This window comes from Bipolaris maydis (assembly GCF_028858645.1).
Source record: "Bipolaris maydis strain C4 unplaced genomic scaffold PSV08scaffold_8, whole genome shotgun sequence".
NCBI lineage: Eukaryota > Fungi > Ascomycota > Dothideomycetes > Pleosporales > Pleosporaceae > Bipolaris > Bipolaris maydis.
Genome location: NW_027093864.1, coordinates 215,050 through 231,129, shown reverse-complemented (window position 1 = coordinate 231,129; position 16,080 = coordinate 215,050). Strand labels below are relative to the sequence as shown.

Below are 16,080 nucleotides of genomic sequence, written 5' to 3'. Positions count from 1 at the left end.
GACAGCAAGGAAAGCGCATATATGTACTAGGCAACCACCAGGGAACAATCTAGGTAGCATGCAGAAAACAGGGGTACACAAGTTAGTTTAAATGCAAAAGAATACGACAAGGAAAAAGATGCTAGTTGTGCAGTTCTAGTATTAAGAATACATTTGCACATCATGCGTAGTAGCTGAGTGCAAAAGTGAGCAGGGGCTGACGGTGACGCTGTTGAAAGTGCAATTCTGGAACTAGTGTGCATTTCGCCTAGCGCCTCACTCGAGAATTGCACATTCTGAGCACAGCCTCAGCCTGGACTGGACTAGCAACACAAAGACTATTGGATATCCTTTGAGACTTTAGCGCATCATGCAAAGCCAAAAAAAAAAGAAAGCCACGTGGGAAAGTCTAAAGTTTGACATTCAAAATAATCATGTACATGTGCAACCAAGGCAAAGGTATCTCATCTATCATAACGCTAGAAAACAAACTTAATCGTAGAAAGATCATAAAAGGGTTTATCGACCACCAATCTGGTTCTTCGGAATGGGTCTGACCCACAAGAAGATGCAATTTAGCGCAATGATCATTATGCCGCTGATCCAGAAAACTTGTGCGTAGTCCGTCTTGTGGTAGCGGAAGATGATGGCGAAGATGATGCCTCCAAAGTTGCCGGTTGCACCAACGATGCCTGAAAGAACACCTTGAATACCGTTAGCAGCTGGTATAGAATCTTGGGTTTAAAAGAACAAGACTTACCATTGGCATGAGGGTGAACATGCGGTACCAAAGCGAAGTTAGCACCGTTGCCAGCTTCGAGAAAGATGGCCATGACAGCAATAAGTCCAATCATCTCATCCAGGTTCTTTGGGTCCAGCTTTCCAACAACAATACACAGGACACCAGACATGACGCCAACAAAGTGGATCCAGAATTTCTTAGCCCAAAGGCTATGCCCGGTGACTTTGTAGATGTAGTCGGCAATTACGCCACCGAGAGGACGTGTGACGACGTTCAATAGACCAAACATGGCAGCCCATCGGCCGGATTGTGTTTGGCCGAGGTATGGGAAGTTCTTGAGGTAGTAGGCGCCGAGGATGGAGTTGATGGCTAATTCGCCGCCAAAAGAACAGAAGTAGCCGGCACAAAGCGATGCGGTTTGAAGGGAGAACATGACCTTCATAGCTTCCTTGAAAGTGGGCTTGACGATGACTTCGTGTTGGACTTCATCGATGACTTGGACGTCTCCATGTCCGGCCTCGATATCCGTGGAAGGTTGTCGTTGTTTCTTCTCGTCGTTGGAAGCTATGGAGCTAGCAGCCGTCGGTTTCTCGTCAATCGCACCCGTTGTAGGTACGACGGATGACTGTGCTTGGTCACTTGATACGACTTTCACGCCACGTTCAGACCATTTTCCGTTAGGAGTATCGTCAGTCAAGAGCAGGAGGCTCAGAGCACAAGCGGTAATCATAATGAATGGGACAATGAAAGCGACGCGCCAGGCGACGTGCGAGGACAAGCCTTGGTCTTTCTTGAGGGAATCATAGATGGCTGGCATGACAAAGCTATTCAAATTAGCAGAGAGTATGGCGCATATGATAGAATAGACCTACTATGTGATGCCACCGCCAGAATTGCCCCAACCACCAACCAATGCGTTGGCAGTTCCAACGACATTCTTGTCAAAGAAACCAGTGCTCCATACTTGACAAGGCACAAAAGTACCACCAAGGATACCGACAAAGAAGCGGATAAAGTAGAGACCTGTGGCATTGGTGGCAGTGCCGGCAAGAGCAGTGGGGATAGCGCCAGCAAACAGTAGCACCGCAAAAGTCTTGCGAGGACCAATGTGATCACACATGGGCCCAGCAATGAAGCGAACCAACAATGTGGCGCAGAGCGCTACAATGTTGGAGTTTGCAATCTGGTCTTGTGTGAGGTGCATATCCGCCTTGATACTCTTACTCAGCTATAGAAATGTTAGTCGGGACAATACTCATGGATTAAGGGCACAGGGTAGCCATACCAGAGGCGGAAACGCGTACCTGATCATCGTCAGTATCATGTGGGGCAAGGTGGTCCACTTGTGGGGAAGTACTTACCATGACCAGAATGCGATGAAGAAGCCCATGTAAGAGAAGAAGAAGACCCGCCCATACTTGTTGATAGGGTTGAGTACAGGGATCGACCTGGCCTTTTGATTGTAGGGGTTGACTTCTGGTGCTGACCAGAGGAGGTTGATAGCGAAAGGCATAGTGAGAATCTGAATGGATGCTGACGCTTGTTGATGATGATGATGATGATGGCCACAATTGGCAGTCGAGAAGTTATATAGATTGTCGACCAAAAAGCCCAATTGTGATACTTCCGCGGTGAACAGAGGTGACGCACTTACCCCAACCACCATAAGCTTGTGGCGCAAAGACGTTCCCCCAGGCCAAGGAAGATCAGACTTCTCCGGTACCTGGTTACGGTAATCCTGGTGGGTCGTCGTTATCTGCGTTGTCGATAAACAGTAAGTGTAAATCCAGATGTCCCGATCAATGTACGCTAAAGCGCGTAGCGAGAGTTTTCAAAATGTCTCCGATCAGCGCTCCGGCTTTAAAACAGGGTCTGCACAGCCTTTGAGCGAATTATAACTCATCATAGTCTGGCTAAAGTGTGTGGAGAAAGACTGAATGGTAAGGGATGAGTCGAGTTTCGCTGCGGCTGAGGACTGACGCGGGATGGTGGGGGGACGGCAAAGGCGTTCTCCTTATCTCTTGGCGCTAACCAGGCGAGAGACTAGACAAGGAGCTCAGCATGGGTCCTTATCAGAACTTGTAGAGATAATATGAATTGCTGCTTTTCCGCGGTCATCAGCTTTTGGCAGAGGGCTTCTGCTGTGAAAGTAGCTCTCCAGCTTTTTTTTTGGCGCTTGCTGTTCCTTTGGATTTCGGAATCTCTACTACTTCGTGGCGTGAGGAAGAGCTCTAGTCTCGCCCAGACCACAAACCAACTTTGGATATCGACCAAAGCCAAGGTTCCAGATTGCAAACTTGCTTTTGTGGTTTGAAATTGGCGCAATGTGAGTTGTACGAGGTCCAGACGTCGAGTTTGTGTATTGTGCAGAAATGGAAACCTGTCATGATCAGCATCACAAACTGTTGCAGCCAGAAGCACCACAAAACACACATCCGCTCAATTTTGCACAATTATTGCAGTCTTGTGCCCAGATTGGGCACGGATTTGGCTTTGACGATCTGTTCCTCGATTGAAGCCTGTCGCTTACGACATGGGCGCGGGCCAATCGGCAGTAGCATGTATGCCTTATCTCGCATGACTGCAAGTCCGCTCCGCTACGACACCACACCCATGATGGGCAAATCATAGTCCTGTAATGATCTGGTGAGATGTATTATTGTTAATTCGCCCAGAAGTTTGGAAAACGTCATCGAAGCTCCTGTGTTGCTGAACTTCATCGTGCCAAGTTTCGAGCAGCCTTGGGAGAGAGTGTTGGGAAGTACTGCTCGTTTTTCTGACGTACGACTGAGAAATGTGTAACTCCGTGGTCTCTTTCGGCTGGCATGTGATAGAGGTGGGCGTGTAGCGATATCGGAACAACGATTATTGGGGTGGCAGACAAAAAGGTAAAAGGTGTGGTGAGCGGAGAACAGTTGGAATCAAGTATCTCCGGCGATAAAGAGGTTTTTTGCGGATGTGGGTCTTTTCGAGATTGTGAAATTGATTTTGCTGAGCAACCGCGGAGATGCTGAATTGTTTCAGAGTCATTGAGTTCTTACAAGGGCCAGCTTTGTCATGGCTGTGACTGGATAAGATGCTTGCAAATACCTTTACAAAAGAGACAAGATAGAGTCCTTTTAAGGAAAATTCCTGCTTACCCACTTCACTGAAGACGTGCACAGTCGAAGCCTTTCCAATGTTCTCTTGCCTTGAGCACACCTAGACCATATGCTGCCGCGCCACACACAACTAGCACATGCATAATCTGGTGGCTACTACCGACAAGATCGTAACGTTTCGGATACCATCTTTCAGGCACCTTGCTTGCATAAGTTGTTGCACCCGTGCCGTGGCAAAGCCCAAGTGCGAGATAGTAGGACAGACTCATCCTCTGTTCCATTTGCTGCCATCCAAAAAGGCGCAAGGCGTGAATAATGGGCAAGAATGAAGAAAGCCCAAGGAGAAGATAAGTTACTGTCCGGAAACCCTTGGAAGCTGTACGAGTAAAGGAAGGATGGAGTGTAGTAACAGCACATGCGAGTCCTGCGCCTGTGGCGAAGACACTGTAAGTCTTGCGCAGGTCAGGTTCGCAGCGAAAGCCAAAATGGGTGCTAGCAATGGTGGTAACCCAGAGAGGGACCACGATGCCGAGGTAGTCGAAGCGACTTGTCCATATGCGGGCGCTTTGACTGTGGTCTAGGAAGATGTGGTAACTGCGCTGAAGTGTCAGTTCTTTGGTCTCTTGTCTGAACAAGCATCACCCCCTACGCCAATGATATGCAAAGTATTGATGTAGCCATTGCTTTTGATAGGACCGGTGAGAAGGAGAAAACAAAGAAAGTGTAGTACTTACACGAAGGAAAAAAAGAAGCATGCTATGACCGAGATGAAGTAGATCAGCACTGCCAAGTCATCTTTTGCATGTCTGTCCAGCTCCCTCATACACAATCCCAAAGCGCCCATTGGATATAGGAAGCCCGCAGTGCCCAAGATATGCGACCAAATGTTGACGGTCTCATTGTGAATTTGGAACACACTCCTGAGCGAGCGCTGGTAGGAAAAGGTTGCTCGTCTGTCAGCAGCTGATCAGTGTTGTTCATGCAGATGAGCGAATAAAATGAAGTAGGTTCTTACCGGTGCTTTGTCAGTATAAACTCGTTGTCCTGCTGCCAATGTACTGTATACGTAAACTGTTAGTTGACCACCCAAAATGGCTCGTTACGAGTAGCAGAATAGATGGCCTTACACAAGTCATCCCATTCAAGCAATTCATCGGCGTCATTGAGACGCACAGATTGAAGAAGTTGGCCTCGGTCCCTCTTGTCGCCAAACTGCTCGTGCTGCTGTTGTGTTAACGTTGTGCCACAATTCCCATATCCATTGGTCTGCCCTTCCACGATCCCCACTTCCACTCTACTAGCGCCTTGGCAAGTAACCAATGTCATTGTTCGGATCTAGATCACAACGGTGCAGTAAGTAAGATGTATGGTACAACAATTGCCAATTGCTTCAATGTTGCGCGCCCAGAAAGATATAAAAGAAACGCTCTCAATACATTCCTACTCATGTTCATTTGCAAACTAATGACCATGATCAAGTCACCAAGACGCTTGTGGTGCGCCAGCATGACGCAGCTCACGAATCCGCGGAAGTAACAGTCGTGCAACTTTTTTTTTTTGGAACATCGTCAGAGTTTGCTTTTGGATTGTTCGTCTGCTGGTAAACATGGTACTTAGGACGACTTTAGTGCCGGACGGGACGGGAGCTTGACGTCAGCATGTGGTGGAAGGTGTGATGCCGATGCACTACAACGCTGGCCAAACTTTGGCATAAGTCTCGTTCCTTTTGGCTTTCCTGTGGTAACTTTTCAATTGTTACCATGGAGCAATTGCTCAAAGGGAGAAGAATAGATTGGCTGTTGATGGTAGTTGTCCTCTCTCTAGACCACGTCACTTGAAAATGGAACTCCAAGTAGCATTGAAATTGATGGCTTACACGCCTTGCATTGGTCATAGCCCCATATTTTCAGTTTGCGCCAAGTATGCGACAGCCGTAATCCAATAACCCGCCTTATCATACCATGGAGTAACAGGTAAACAACACTGTGGGCTCGTTGGGCATTATCGGTTGATCCAAGTAACACGATACACAGATGACAGTAAGCCCAATGGGTGGCAAACATAGCAATAATAGCAGCAAGAAGAGGAACAAATTAAGAAAAAAAAAGGGGGGGGGGAAGGGGGGGGCAAGCCAGGAAGGATTAGACTTGCAGAGCCGAAAAGCGCAGAGGCCGATGTTTCGAGGATGATGAAGACTGTCTTTTAGTAGGTACGATGTCGGCGGATGTTTTAGGAGTACGCTGATCAGGAGATTGCCGTACGCAGGTCACTCGTGCGAGGAACGGGCAAGATGGTATTGTGTCTCGAGTTGAGGGCTTGGTATGCTCAGAAGTCGGGAAACAGGTGCCCGTGGCTATTCGGACACGTCAGAATATGATCTACAGTGTAAGGAGGACTCTGCACGCACGGGTCGTCCCCTGCCTGACCGTATGCCTCCGTCTCCTCCGGATACTTATCGAATTGACTGGCGTCACCGACTCCGGCTCGAACGGGTGGCACGTATGGAGCGTCAATGTCCTTCTTTTGTAACCGGTCCCAAGTCACCTCGGCGAACCAAGGGTGGTTCATAACGTCTTTGCTGCCACCGTGCAAGTTGCCCAGCCGCTTGGTCAGATCCGGCGTGATGAGCTTTTGCAGGAGGTCGTGGGCGTCGGGGTGGATGTAGGGCGGGTACTTTACTCTCGACTTGAGAATGTTTTCGTAGATCTTCATGGGCGAGCCGCCGTCCCAAAAGGGCGTGAAGCCGCACAGCATTTCGAAGATGAGGATGCCCAATGACCACCTGGCGCTGTTAGTAGACGCCAAAAAAAACATGGATTGCTGCTCGCGACTCACCAATCGACCGACTTGTTGTAGCCTTTGGAAGCGACGACTTCGGGCGCCAAGTAGTCAGGCGTTCCGCACAGGGTCCATGTAATGTCGGGGACTTCTTTGGCAAAGCCAAAATCCGTAATCTTGAGGTGGCCGTGGCGGTCCAAGAGCAGATTCTCGGGCTTCAAGTCGCGGTAGATGATGTTGTGCGAGTGCAGGTAATCGAGCGCGAGCGTAACCTCTGCGGCGTAGAACTTTGCGACGGGATTGGGAAAGCGCTATGGGAGTTAGTGTCGGTTGATGCCCGAAATCAGTACACGACAAGGGGCCAGGAAAATAGAAGCGAAGAAAAGAGAGATGACAAAGTACCTGAGACTTTCGCAGCAGGCTGAAGAGCTCGCCGCCCTCGACAAAGTCCATGACCATGTAGAGGTTCTTGGAGTCCTGGAAGGTGCCCCAGAGGGTGATCAAGAAGGGATGCTTGACCTGCTGCAGCATGCGGCGCTCGTCGTTTGTGTGCTCGACCTGCTTCATCTTGACGACCTGGGCCTTTTTCAGCACCTTGACGGCGTAGAAGCGCTGGTTGTGCTTGGACTGGACGAGGTGGACGCGGCCAAAGCTGCCGGTGCCGAGGGTGCGCTGGATGGTGAAGTCGGTCAGCGAGTACTTGCCCTTTGTGACGCGGGCCTGGTTGAGGGGCTGTGTCTGGAACTGGACGGCGCCATTCTTAGCGGACGGGTGGTGCGAGGAGGACGTGTTGGAGGAGGGAGTGGTGGTGGTGTTGTTGGGGTGTATGAGGTTCTGTATGCTGGGCGTGTTGCGCGAGTGCTGGGGGTTAGACTGGGGGCTTGTGGCTGTATATTGCTGTGACTGCAGGTGCTGCTGCTGCTGCTGCTGCTGCTGCTGCTGTTGGTGGTGGTGGTTGTGCTGCGGCTGCTGCTGCTGCTGGGTATGGGCGGGGTTCATTGAGTCTACGGGCTTGGGGGCGGCGGCAGGCGCGCCCGGGGCGGTGGAGGCGGACGAGGAGCCGGTGCCGGTGCCGGTGGCGGACGTGTTTGTGGTGGAGGTGGAGATGGCAGCAGGCGTGGCGGCGTCGTGGGCCGAGGTGGCGGTGGTGCTGGAGTCGTTGGTCTTTGTCTTGTGCAGGTGGAAGGAGCCCGACTTGCGGGAGCCGGTGGGCGTGAGGGGCGAGTGCGAGTCCTTTGTGGGCGAGGCGGGCGAGTCGAGGTCGCGCGAGCCGTGCGAGTCCTTTGTGCGCTTCTTCTTGAGGAAGCCCAGGGTAGGCATTGGAGGGGCGGGTCGACTGGTGCAGCGGCGCTGCGCTGCCGGTGTGCTTCGACGCAGGTCGCGGGGGCGATGTCAGCAGTGTCTAGTGAGCGAGGGCGGGCGCGTGCATCGGCGCAGGTGGTGATGGGCGGACAATGGATGGGACGATGAGGTCGTCGACGGGGCTGGTGGTTGCGGATGCGGCGTGGGCGGGCAGAGAGCGGCGGGCTTGGGGGCTTGGGGCGTCCGCTAGTCCTGGCTGGCGGCGGTGCGGCGTCGTAGTCGTGGTCGAGGACAGGCAGGACAGGCAGGACAGGCAGGACAGGACGGACAGGCCAGGCCAGGCCAGGACGACGAAGCTGCAGTCTGCCCGCGCATCCAGCTGCCGCCGTTTCACCCTCGCGTTTGGCTGCCCACTCTGGAGGGCTTGGCCCTGGTACATGGACACTTGTGGTGCTGCTGCTTACATGCACCGTCGATACGGCAAGACACATACATGTCTGTATACTGAGATGCGCCATCCTCTCCCCCACACCCACGCACCCGCCGCAGCCAGCCCGTCCCTTGCCCGTCAGCAGCGCGGCGGCCGGAAGGCAGGCTGGTTGCGTCATGCGTACCAGCATCGAGGACCACGGGCTCGCCCATCCCGGTCCATGGCCGCAACACGCCCAGCCCCCAGCCTTGCCCACACCGACACGACAGGCACCCGCTCACATTGGCCGCCATCCATCTGCTACTACATACTATGTCTGCGTGTGCATGATGCCCCTTTAGCGCCATGCCCGTCTTGAGCAATACTGGCTGGCCGCACCATGATCATATCTGGCCGGCCGTGCCATGATCATACTCGGCTGGCCGTGTGCAAATGAGCTGGATAAACAACACGCGTGTATACACAGAGGACACACACACACACAAAAGCGCCCCCTCGTGCTCCCATGCCAACCCCATCCATGCCCAGCTGCTAGACGTGACTTCACACATAAACATTGGTTTTGCTCGTTTCAGAGCTCGGCGCCCGCCCGCTCCGTTTCAGCTGCCCCACCAGACACCGCCACGGCCTCATACGTCTCCAGGTCCAGCCCGCACACCTCCATGCGCCGCTGCCGGAAGCGCTCGTACAGCCCGCTCCATGCCTCTTGCGCCGCTGCGTTCGGTGGCCGCAGCCGCGCCCGCTCAGCATACGGCACGTCGTACTCGGGCCCCGGCAGCTCCGGATCGCTCAGGCGCACAAACGTCGTCGCCTGCTCAAACGCCGTCGCGTTGAAGTCGTCGCCCGCCTGCCGCAGCTGCTGCGACTCGTACACGACATTGCCCATGGACAGCGACCACTCGGAAATGAGCGAGTCGGGCACGCTGAATGTCTGGCGGAACATGTTGAGATCCGACGTCGGCTTCGACGCCCGCAGTGCCCGCAGCTGGCTGTAGCTCTGCTGTGACGGGTGGACCACGAGCAGCGACGTCGACATGTCTGTCCGCTCCGCCGTCGCCGGGTATGCTGCCATGGGCTCCGACTTGGAAAAGGCAAGCAGCGAGTCGAGTGCAGACGCATCCAGCAGCACGCCTGGCCCTTGGAGGTACAGTAGCCGCTCGTAGTCGACCAGTGAATACAGACTGGCTAGCGAGTAGGACGAGGGCAGTGTGTCTGTCCTTGTCGTCAGCGCCTGCCACCAATTGCCCGCTGTCGGCCTGTCGGCCTGTCAACAAACTCACCGTCTGCGCCTTCGACAAGAGGCTCCATGGGCACCAGCCTCACTCCGTACCGTCTCGCTGCCGTCCGCAGCAGCCTCCGCGTAGTCGTCATCTCAGCACTGTACTTGTTGTCTGCCGACTCTGCCAGCCATAGTTTGGGGAACATCAGTATCCTCGTGGCGGGGCTCTTCATCCGGTGCAAGTCCGACAGCAGCATGACGGCACTGCACAGTGCCACATGCTCGCGCACAACCTGTACGTAGCCTAGCCTGCTCCAATCCATCGTCAGACCTGCAATGTACTGTGCATACGTGTCATCCACCTCGGGACGGCTGCCCATGGGCCGAGCCCATTTCGCATCCAGCGTTGGTGGCTCGATTGCCTTGGGCGGCGGCAACGGCTTGGGCAGTCGTGGTTTGATGGCGGCTTGGAGCGAGTGTACATAGCGTTGCTGCAACACCCATCCCGACAGGAAGAGGGCGAGTGTGAAGAAGAAGACTGAGCGCGCCTGTCAGTCGAGGGGCATGACATCAGACAGTCGCCGGACGTACCAATGCTGATGGACAAGAGGACCGAGACCTGCCCCGAAGTGAGAAGGAGGCGGCCCATGCCGACAAGTGAATGCGCAACACAGGGGCTATCAGAAGAAGAGTCTTGGGAGTCAAGCAAGGAGCGTGCAGAGTAACAAGTGGTGCATGGGCAGCAAAGTGTAGAATGTGCATTGGCGTTACATGCAGTCGACTTCTAGTAGATGCCCCCATGTCCGTAGGGCTGCATCTTGCCTGTCGTTGAAGGGGCAACAATCGATAGCTAGCCACCCGTTCCCTGTCTCAAATTATCCCAACCATGACCCTCACCCGCAAAGCTTACCTCGACCTTTGCAACCCGAACACAACGGCGCGCGCGCATTCCTGATCCTCGCTTGGGCCAGCATATCCCGAATCCATGCATGCAAGCCGCCGACCCGTCCCCAGCACATGTCGAAACCACAATTTGATCGCGCCGACGCGAGCGCGCTCCTCGACGACCGAGGATACCGCGGCGCCCTCATCCGTGGCCAGAACCCGGCCCTCCTTTTCGAAAAGGGCGTGCGCGAGCGCATCACCGAGTCGTACTATTGGAAGGAACAATGCTTCGGTCTGAACGCTGCAACACTCTGTGATCGCGCCGCAGAACTCAAATTCATCGGTGGCACCACGGGCATCACAGGCAAACCAACGCCATTCCTGTGCCTGGCCTTCAAGATGCTTCAGTTGGTCCCGGACAAGGAAATCGTTCTCGAGTACCTCAACTTTCGCGACGACGATGATGACGAAGAGGACAAAGCCGAGGTCAAGAAAGAGAATGGCGACGCTGCAGCCGACGACGCCGATCAATCTGCCAACAAGGAGCTTGACTTGAATGCAGCGGGAAAGCTCGGCTGCTTCAAGTATCTCCGCTGCCTCGCTGCCTTTTACATTCGCCTTGCCTGGGAGCCGGTCGAAATCTACAAGACACTAGAGCCTCTACTCACCGACTACCGCAAGATCAAACGCCGCCTCAAAGACACGTTTACCCTTACCCATGTCGACCAGTTCATTGACGATCTCCTCACAAAAGAGCGCATCTGTGCGACGAGCCTGTGGAAGTTGCCTTCAAGGGCAATTCTCGAGGATTTGGATATGTTGGACCCAAGAGAAAGTCCGCTGGGAGATGAGGTCGACGAGCTGGATGAGGACATGGACAGGAGGAGTGTTGGCAGTGAAGCAAGCTATAGGAGTCGAAGCTATGACAGTCGAAGCAGGAGTAGAAGTAGGGACCATGAGAGTCGGAGTCGAAGCCGGAGCCGCAGTAGAAGCAGAAGCTATGATAGCCGGGACCGAGGCAGGAGTCGTAGTCGTAGCCCAGGAGAGCAAAGCATACCAAGTCGATCGAGACGTAGCACACGAAGCCGGAGCTCCAGTCGCAACCAACGTCACAGCAATGATGAATAACAAGGGTCTTCCCCAATCTACGAACCTCTTGCGCTTACCAAGTCACAATTGAACCCACGCCATATACCCACCAGTCTCAACCCACATACAAGCTTTATTGCAGATTATATCTTACATATCGTTTTCAAAACAATAACCAGCCATATACATGCATATACCATTATACCTCTGTCACCATACAAATTTGTTGACGGCTTATGTCTATACGACTTCTTTCAAACCTACGATTATGTTATACTTATTCGCATAGTCTGTTAATCAATTGTGGAACATGGCCCAGCTATCAAATGCCCGCGGACTTGTTGATACCACATGAGCTAACCGTTTAGAGAAAGTCCAACCGACTATACAAACACCAAAGTGGGGAAGGGACCCTCTCTGCGAGATACGTAACTCAAGTTCGTTGTACGTATTTTTTTTGATTGTTTTGAGCCTATCGAATAAACATAGCTGTCTCTCCTCAGCGCATGGGAACCTTGAGTAAATTGCACTCTGGCAGCTTAGTAGACATCACCTGATCAGCGCGAGTGGCGTACCAAAGATGGCGAGCATCAATGTAAGTTTTGATTTGAAAGACAGAGTCGACCCTCCCAACAAGCATACAGAAGACCAACGATGAGAGACCCGGTTTCGACATTGTAGAGGCCGCCATCGTGGACCACCGTGACGCCCTCCTTTCGGGCAAGACAAGCAGTGTCGACCTAGTCGTTGCATACCTAAACCGTATTGCCCGCTACGACACATGCAAAGGCCTTGGTGCCTTTACTGTATTCAACAACAATGTCCTTGAAGAAGCAGCAGCCTCTGATGCACGTCGGGCACAGGGTCTGGAGCCACGACCCCTAGAAGGCATACCTTACACGATCAAAGACAGCTACAAGGTCGCTGGAATGACTGCAACTGCAGGATCTCCTGCGCTCAAGGGTGTCATGTCGAGTGAGGACTCTGCAATTGCCAAGAAGTTGCGGGATGCAGGAGCAGTGCTGATTGGGAAGACGAACATGCCGCCTATGGCCGCCGGGGGTATGCAACGAGGCATGTATGGTCGGGCAGAATCCCCTTATAATTCAAAGTACCTTACAGGAGCCTTCTCGTCTGGCTCCTCCAACGGAGCAGGAACCTCGGTAGCGGCAAGCATGGGGGCTTTCGGCATGGGCAGTGAGACTGTGAGCAGCGGACGCAGTCCAGCTTCGAACAATGCCCTCGTCTGCTACACGCCATCCAAAGGACTACTGAGTTGCCGAGGACTGTGGCCGTTATATGTCACGTGCGATGTACCCACACCGTATGCGCGTTCGGTTAGTGATATGCTGGAGATTCTGAATGTGATTGCTACGCCGGACCAAGATACGACAGGAGACTTTGTGCGAGAACAAAAGCATGTGCAAATACCCCAGCCCCCTCAGCTAGACTACATGACTCTACGTAATTCTCAAGCGTTTAGAGGAAAACGGGTCGGAGTCCCAAAAATGTACATTGGCCAGAAAGACTCGGATCCATACGCAAAGCCTACCTACGTTTCACCAGAGGTCATTGCACTGTGGGAAAGTGCAGCCAAAACCCTCCAAGATTTAGGCGCAGAGATTGTTTACACCGACTTTCCCCTCGTTACAAATTACGAGAACGACTCTGTATCCGGTGAGGCCAACAACGTACAAGGCCAACCCACAAACTGGAATCTCGTGGAGCGCGGCATCCTCATCGCACAAGCCTGGGACGCCTTTCTCGTGCAGAACAACGACGCTAAGATCAAATGTCTAGCAGACATCAAGGATCCCGCGATGCTATTCCCCAAGCCCCCCGACTACAAACCCGACACCTTCCTCGAAGTCCGCAACTGGATCGATTACGCCGGTCTCCCCAAGCTCGTCCAGACAACAAGCAGCATCCACAAAGTGCAAGGCTTGGAGCAAGCTCTCAAAGCGCTCGAAGCCCAGCGCAAACGCGACCTGGAAGACTGGATGGAAACGCACAGGCTAGACGTGCTTGCGTTCCCCGCCCAGGGCGACGTCGGCCTCGCAGACGTCGAATTCAATCTCGACAGCACAACGCACAGCCTGCGCAACGGCGTCAAGTACTCGAACGGGAACCGCGCGATTCGCCACTTGGGCGTGCCGACCGTCAGTGTGCCCATGGGCGTCATGGCCCAGAAGAAGATGCCGGTAAATATCACGTTTGCGGGCCAGGCGTATCGCGATGCCAAATTGTTCGAGTTTGCGTATGCGTTTGAGACGGCGACCAAGGGCCGCGTTGCGCCGCCGCTTACGCCGGGGTTGCCGACGGATATCGCGGCGGCGGCGGCGGCGGCGGCGGTAAGGCCGGGTCCGGTGATAGCTGGTGTGGAGGTCCAAGTGAATGACCCATCAGCTTCTCGACCCATTTCCATGTTGATTCATGGTACGCTGCACAAGGCCATGCCGCAGACTCGTGTCCAGATTTTTGTCGATGGCCAACAAGTGTCCGATTTGACTACAGATGATGTAGACTGGCTGGTTACACATAGCCATGTGCCCGAGAGACCGCCGATTCTGGGCTGGCATCTTAAGCCGTTGCCGCCCAGGGATGCTATGGTTCTCGTTGTTGTGACGAGCAAAGCTGACGGCGAGGGAAGTGGAAAGAGGGACGCTAGATTGATTTGGGTACCGTTGGAGAGATAGCTTGGTTCGGTGGGGGGTGGGGGTGGGGGCGGTGGAGTAGAATTATCTATCGTCTTTGGCCGTTCGTTGTATACACTCCAATTCAATCATGCTATCCATATCACACTACTCCCGTAAAGTCGATTTCGTATTCGCCGAGTAAGTTTTGACGTTTGTTTGTTTTCTTTCTTTCGCATCTGTATCATCAATCAGTGTTCCCCTGCGTTTGAAATGGCGGTGTGTTCAGCTTACTCTTTCCCTTTTTGAAATCCCTCTCCTCCCCCCCTCCCAAATCTAAACCACCCCCCCCCCCCCCAAAAAACAAAGGAAGTCAGATAGAGAAAAAAAAAGAAAGAAAACACGCGAAATTCAAGTTGAAAAAAAAAAGATAAAATTCTCTTATCCCACTACTACCACGACCGCAGAATCAGTAGTGACTATTCTATGCGCGCCCCCACCCCCCTTCGCTTCCAAAGCAAACCCCATAAAATCTAGCAATGGGAAAAAAAGAACTCCTTGAACCCGCTAAACCCCTTCACGCTCGTTGCATGTTATCGTACTCGGTTGCCGTTGCCGTTGAGATGTGTTGATGGTATCTTTTTCTTTACATGACAGTGCACCAGCAGGATTCGTCGCAGCCGCAGCAGTCGCAAGACTCGCCGCACTTGGGGGCAGTGGGCTTGACGATGGTAGAGATGGAGGAGGCGACGCTGGCAGGCATTTTGAAAAAGAGTTGGTTGTGCTGGAAGGGGAGTGTTAGAATGGCGGGGGGGATTGGCGGTTGAGAGGTAGGTGAAGGGTGGGAGTAGCTTACTGGTAGAGAAGAGGTGGGGTGAGTGAGTTGAGAAAGTAGTAGAGTGAGGTTTTTTGTTTGGATGGTAGATTGGAAGTGGTTGATGTGATTGTGAAATGAAGTCTAAATAAACGGGCAGACAGATAGACTTTTATACGAGCGCCAATGCTGATCAGCTGCCTCAAGCAACCAAGTAACTTGGATAGAAAGCGTAACAGAACCAAGCCTCAAGCCCTGCCTAGCACACCCCCCCCCAGCTGTCTCAGCAGTTGCCAGTTGTCAGGACCGTCATTGGTCTCGCAGGCGTCGGGATGCACCGCCTCGTTTTGTCCTGTCATTTCTCCAGGCCCCAGGCTAGGGGTGGGGAATGGCTACGCGTATAGCAACAGACGGCACGCAGAGCCATCACACCAGCGAGCGGTGGTGGCTCAGCTGGTGGTTGCGGCAATAATCCAGCGGGCGTCATTGGTTTGCTGGTCGGCGGTACTCGTATCACATATGCAGTCGAGCATCACGGACCCCCCGGTCTGCGTAGCTACGCATTGCGTCGTGAAGCAGCACCAAGCCTGTGGCGCCCTGCTTAATCCCTCATAGTAGCTGCGTCTGCTTAAGCTTCGCCAAGCCGCCGCTCAAATCTTGTTTTGGCGAGCCTGTGGAGACACGCCCCCCCCCCCCCCCCCGTCCAAGAGCCACACACCAACCGCGCATGAGGCTGTGCCACAGCTTCGACGGGGCGAGACAACATCTTTACCGGCCCATGATGTCGCTGTGCAGTAGCTCGCTGCGTAAGCTTCTGTCTTGCGAACAAAAGACAAGGCGAGAAAAAAACTTGGTGGGTGCGCCGCGGCGTATGACGCTGCGTCAGTAAGCTGGACACAACGGCTTTTTTTTTTGCTCTCTCTCTCTCTCTCGTAATCTCATCAAAGCGAATACGCAGTCTTTGGTCCTAGTAGATGGTTCGCTTCGGTATGCGCTTTACAGTGGTGCGTCGTATAGATCTCCCGGGTGCTCACGTTTTTGCGGGCCGAAAGGAGGGGTGGCTGTGATGTGGATGCGGTATTTTGAGCGGTAAGGACGTAGCAAACGG

At 53.4% G+C, this 16,080-nt stretch overlaps 6 protein-coding genes across 6 annotated transcripts; 2 read left to right on the top strand and 4 right to left on the bottom strand.

The window, feature by feature from the left end:
- Positions 1 to 376: 376 nt before the first annotated feature.
- PSV08DRAFT_402229 (major facilitator superfamily domain-containing protein) lies at positions 377 to 2,265 on the bottom strand. Its single transcript, XM_014218734.2, has 5 exons — positions 2,083 to 2,265; positions 2,007 to 2,025; positions 1,594 to 1,949; positions 740 to 1,545; positions 377 to 683 (listed from the first exon to the last, which is right to left on the bottom strand). The coding sequence occupies exons 1-5, from the start codon at positions 2,232 to 2,234 to the stop codon at positions 499 to 501; spliced, it is 1,518 nt and encodes a 505-aa protein (XP_014074209.1). The 5' UTR covers positions 2,235 to 2,265; the 3' UTR covers positions 377 to 498.
- Positions 2,266 to 3,823: 1,558 nt separating this feature from the next.
- Positions 3,824 to 5,148, bottom strand: PSV08DRAFT_224181 (hemolysin-III related-domain-containing protein; the record flags this gene model as incomplete). The annotated part of the gene is made up of 4 exons (XM_014218733.2): positions 3,824 to 4,416; positions 4,557 to 4,775; positions 4,838 to 4,880; positions 4,950 to 5,148. 4 exons carry the CDS (start codon positions 5,146 to 5,148, stop codon positions 3,867 to 3,869), a joined length of 1,011 nt encoding a protein of 336 aa, XP_014074208.2. The 3' UTR covers positions 3,824 to 3,866.
- A 435-nt stretch (positions 5,149 to 5,583) lies between these two features.
- PSV08DRAFT_44223 (uncharacterized protein) lies at positions 5,584 to 6,016 on the bottom strand. The gene has a single exon (XM_066093963.1). It carries the CDS (start codon positions 5,883 to 5,885, stop codon positions 5,643 to 5,645), a length of 243 nt encoding a protein of 80 aa, XP_065948978.1. The 5' UTR covers positions 5,886 to 6,016; the 3' UTR covers positions 5,584 to 5,642.
- Positions 6,017 to 6,147: 131 nt separating this feature from the next.
- PSV08DRAFT_371502 (glycosyltransferase family 8 protein) lies at positions 6,148 to 10,200 on the bottom strand (the record flags this gene model as incomplete). Its single annotated transcript, XM_014218731.2, has 6 exons — positions 6,148 to 6,604; positions 6,658 to 6,911; positions 7,003 to 7,955; positions 8,945 to 9,544; positions 9,613 to 10,089; positions 10,143 to 10,200. 6 exons carry the CDS (start codon positions 10,198 to 10,200, stop codon positions 6,148 to 6,150), a joined length of 2,799 nt encoding a protein of 932 aa, XP_014074206.2.
- Positions 10,201 to 10,446: 246 nt separating this feature from the next.
- PSV08DRAFT_410064 (PRP38 family-domain-containing protein) lies at positions 10,447 to 11,723 on the top strand. The gene has a single exon (XM_014218730.2). The coding sequence runs from the start codon at positions 10,569 to 10,571 to the stop codon at positions 11,562 to 11,564; it is 996 nt and encodes a 331-aa protein (XP_014074205.1). The 5' UTR covers positions 10,447 to 10,568; the 3' UTR covers positions 11,565 to 11,723.
- A 382-nt stretch (positions 11,724 to 12,105) lies between these two features.
- On the top strand, positions 12,106 to 14,221 carry PSV08DRAFT_362627 (amidase signature domain-containing protein; the record flags this gene model as incomplete). Its single annotated transcript, XM_014218729.1, has 2 exons — positions 12,106 to 12,120; positions 12,170 to 14,221. The coding sequence occupies 2 exons, from the start codon at positions 12,106 to 12,108 to the stop codon at positions 14,219 to 14,221; spliced, it is 2,067 nt and encodes a 688-aa protein (XP_014074204.1).
- Between the last annotated feature and the right edge of the window lie 1,859 nt (positions 14,222 to 16,080).

What these genes read in the sequence shown, in the direction of transcription:
- PSV08DRAFT_402229 (XM_014218734.2), bottom strand. Translation starts at nt 2,234, where the DNA reads ATGCCTTTCGCTATCAACCTCCTCTGGTCAGCACCAGAAGTCAACCCC. An exon ending in TCTGGCGGTGGCATCACATA is followed by an intron (nt 1,546 to 1,593) that starts GTAGGTCTATTC and finishes TAATTTGAATAG; the next exon opens with CTTTGTCATGCCAGCCATCT. An exon ending in TGTTCACCCTCATGCCAATG is followed by an intron (nt 684 to 739) that starts GTAAGTCTTGTT and finishes ACGGTATTCAAG; the next exon opens with GTGTTCTTTCAGGCATCGTT.
- PSV08DRAFT_44223 (XM_066093963.1), bottom strand. Translation starts at nt 5,885, where the DNA reads ATGTTTGCCACCCATTGGGCTTACTGTCATCTGTGTATCGTGTTACTT.
- PSV08DRAFT_410064 (XM_014218730.2), top strand. Translation starts at nt 10,569, where the DNA reads ATGTCGAAACCACAATTTGATCGCGCCGACGCGAGCGCGCTCCTCGAC.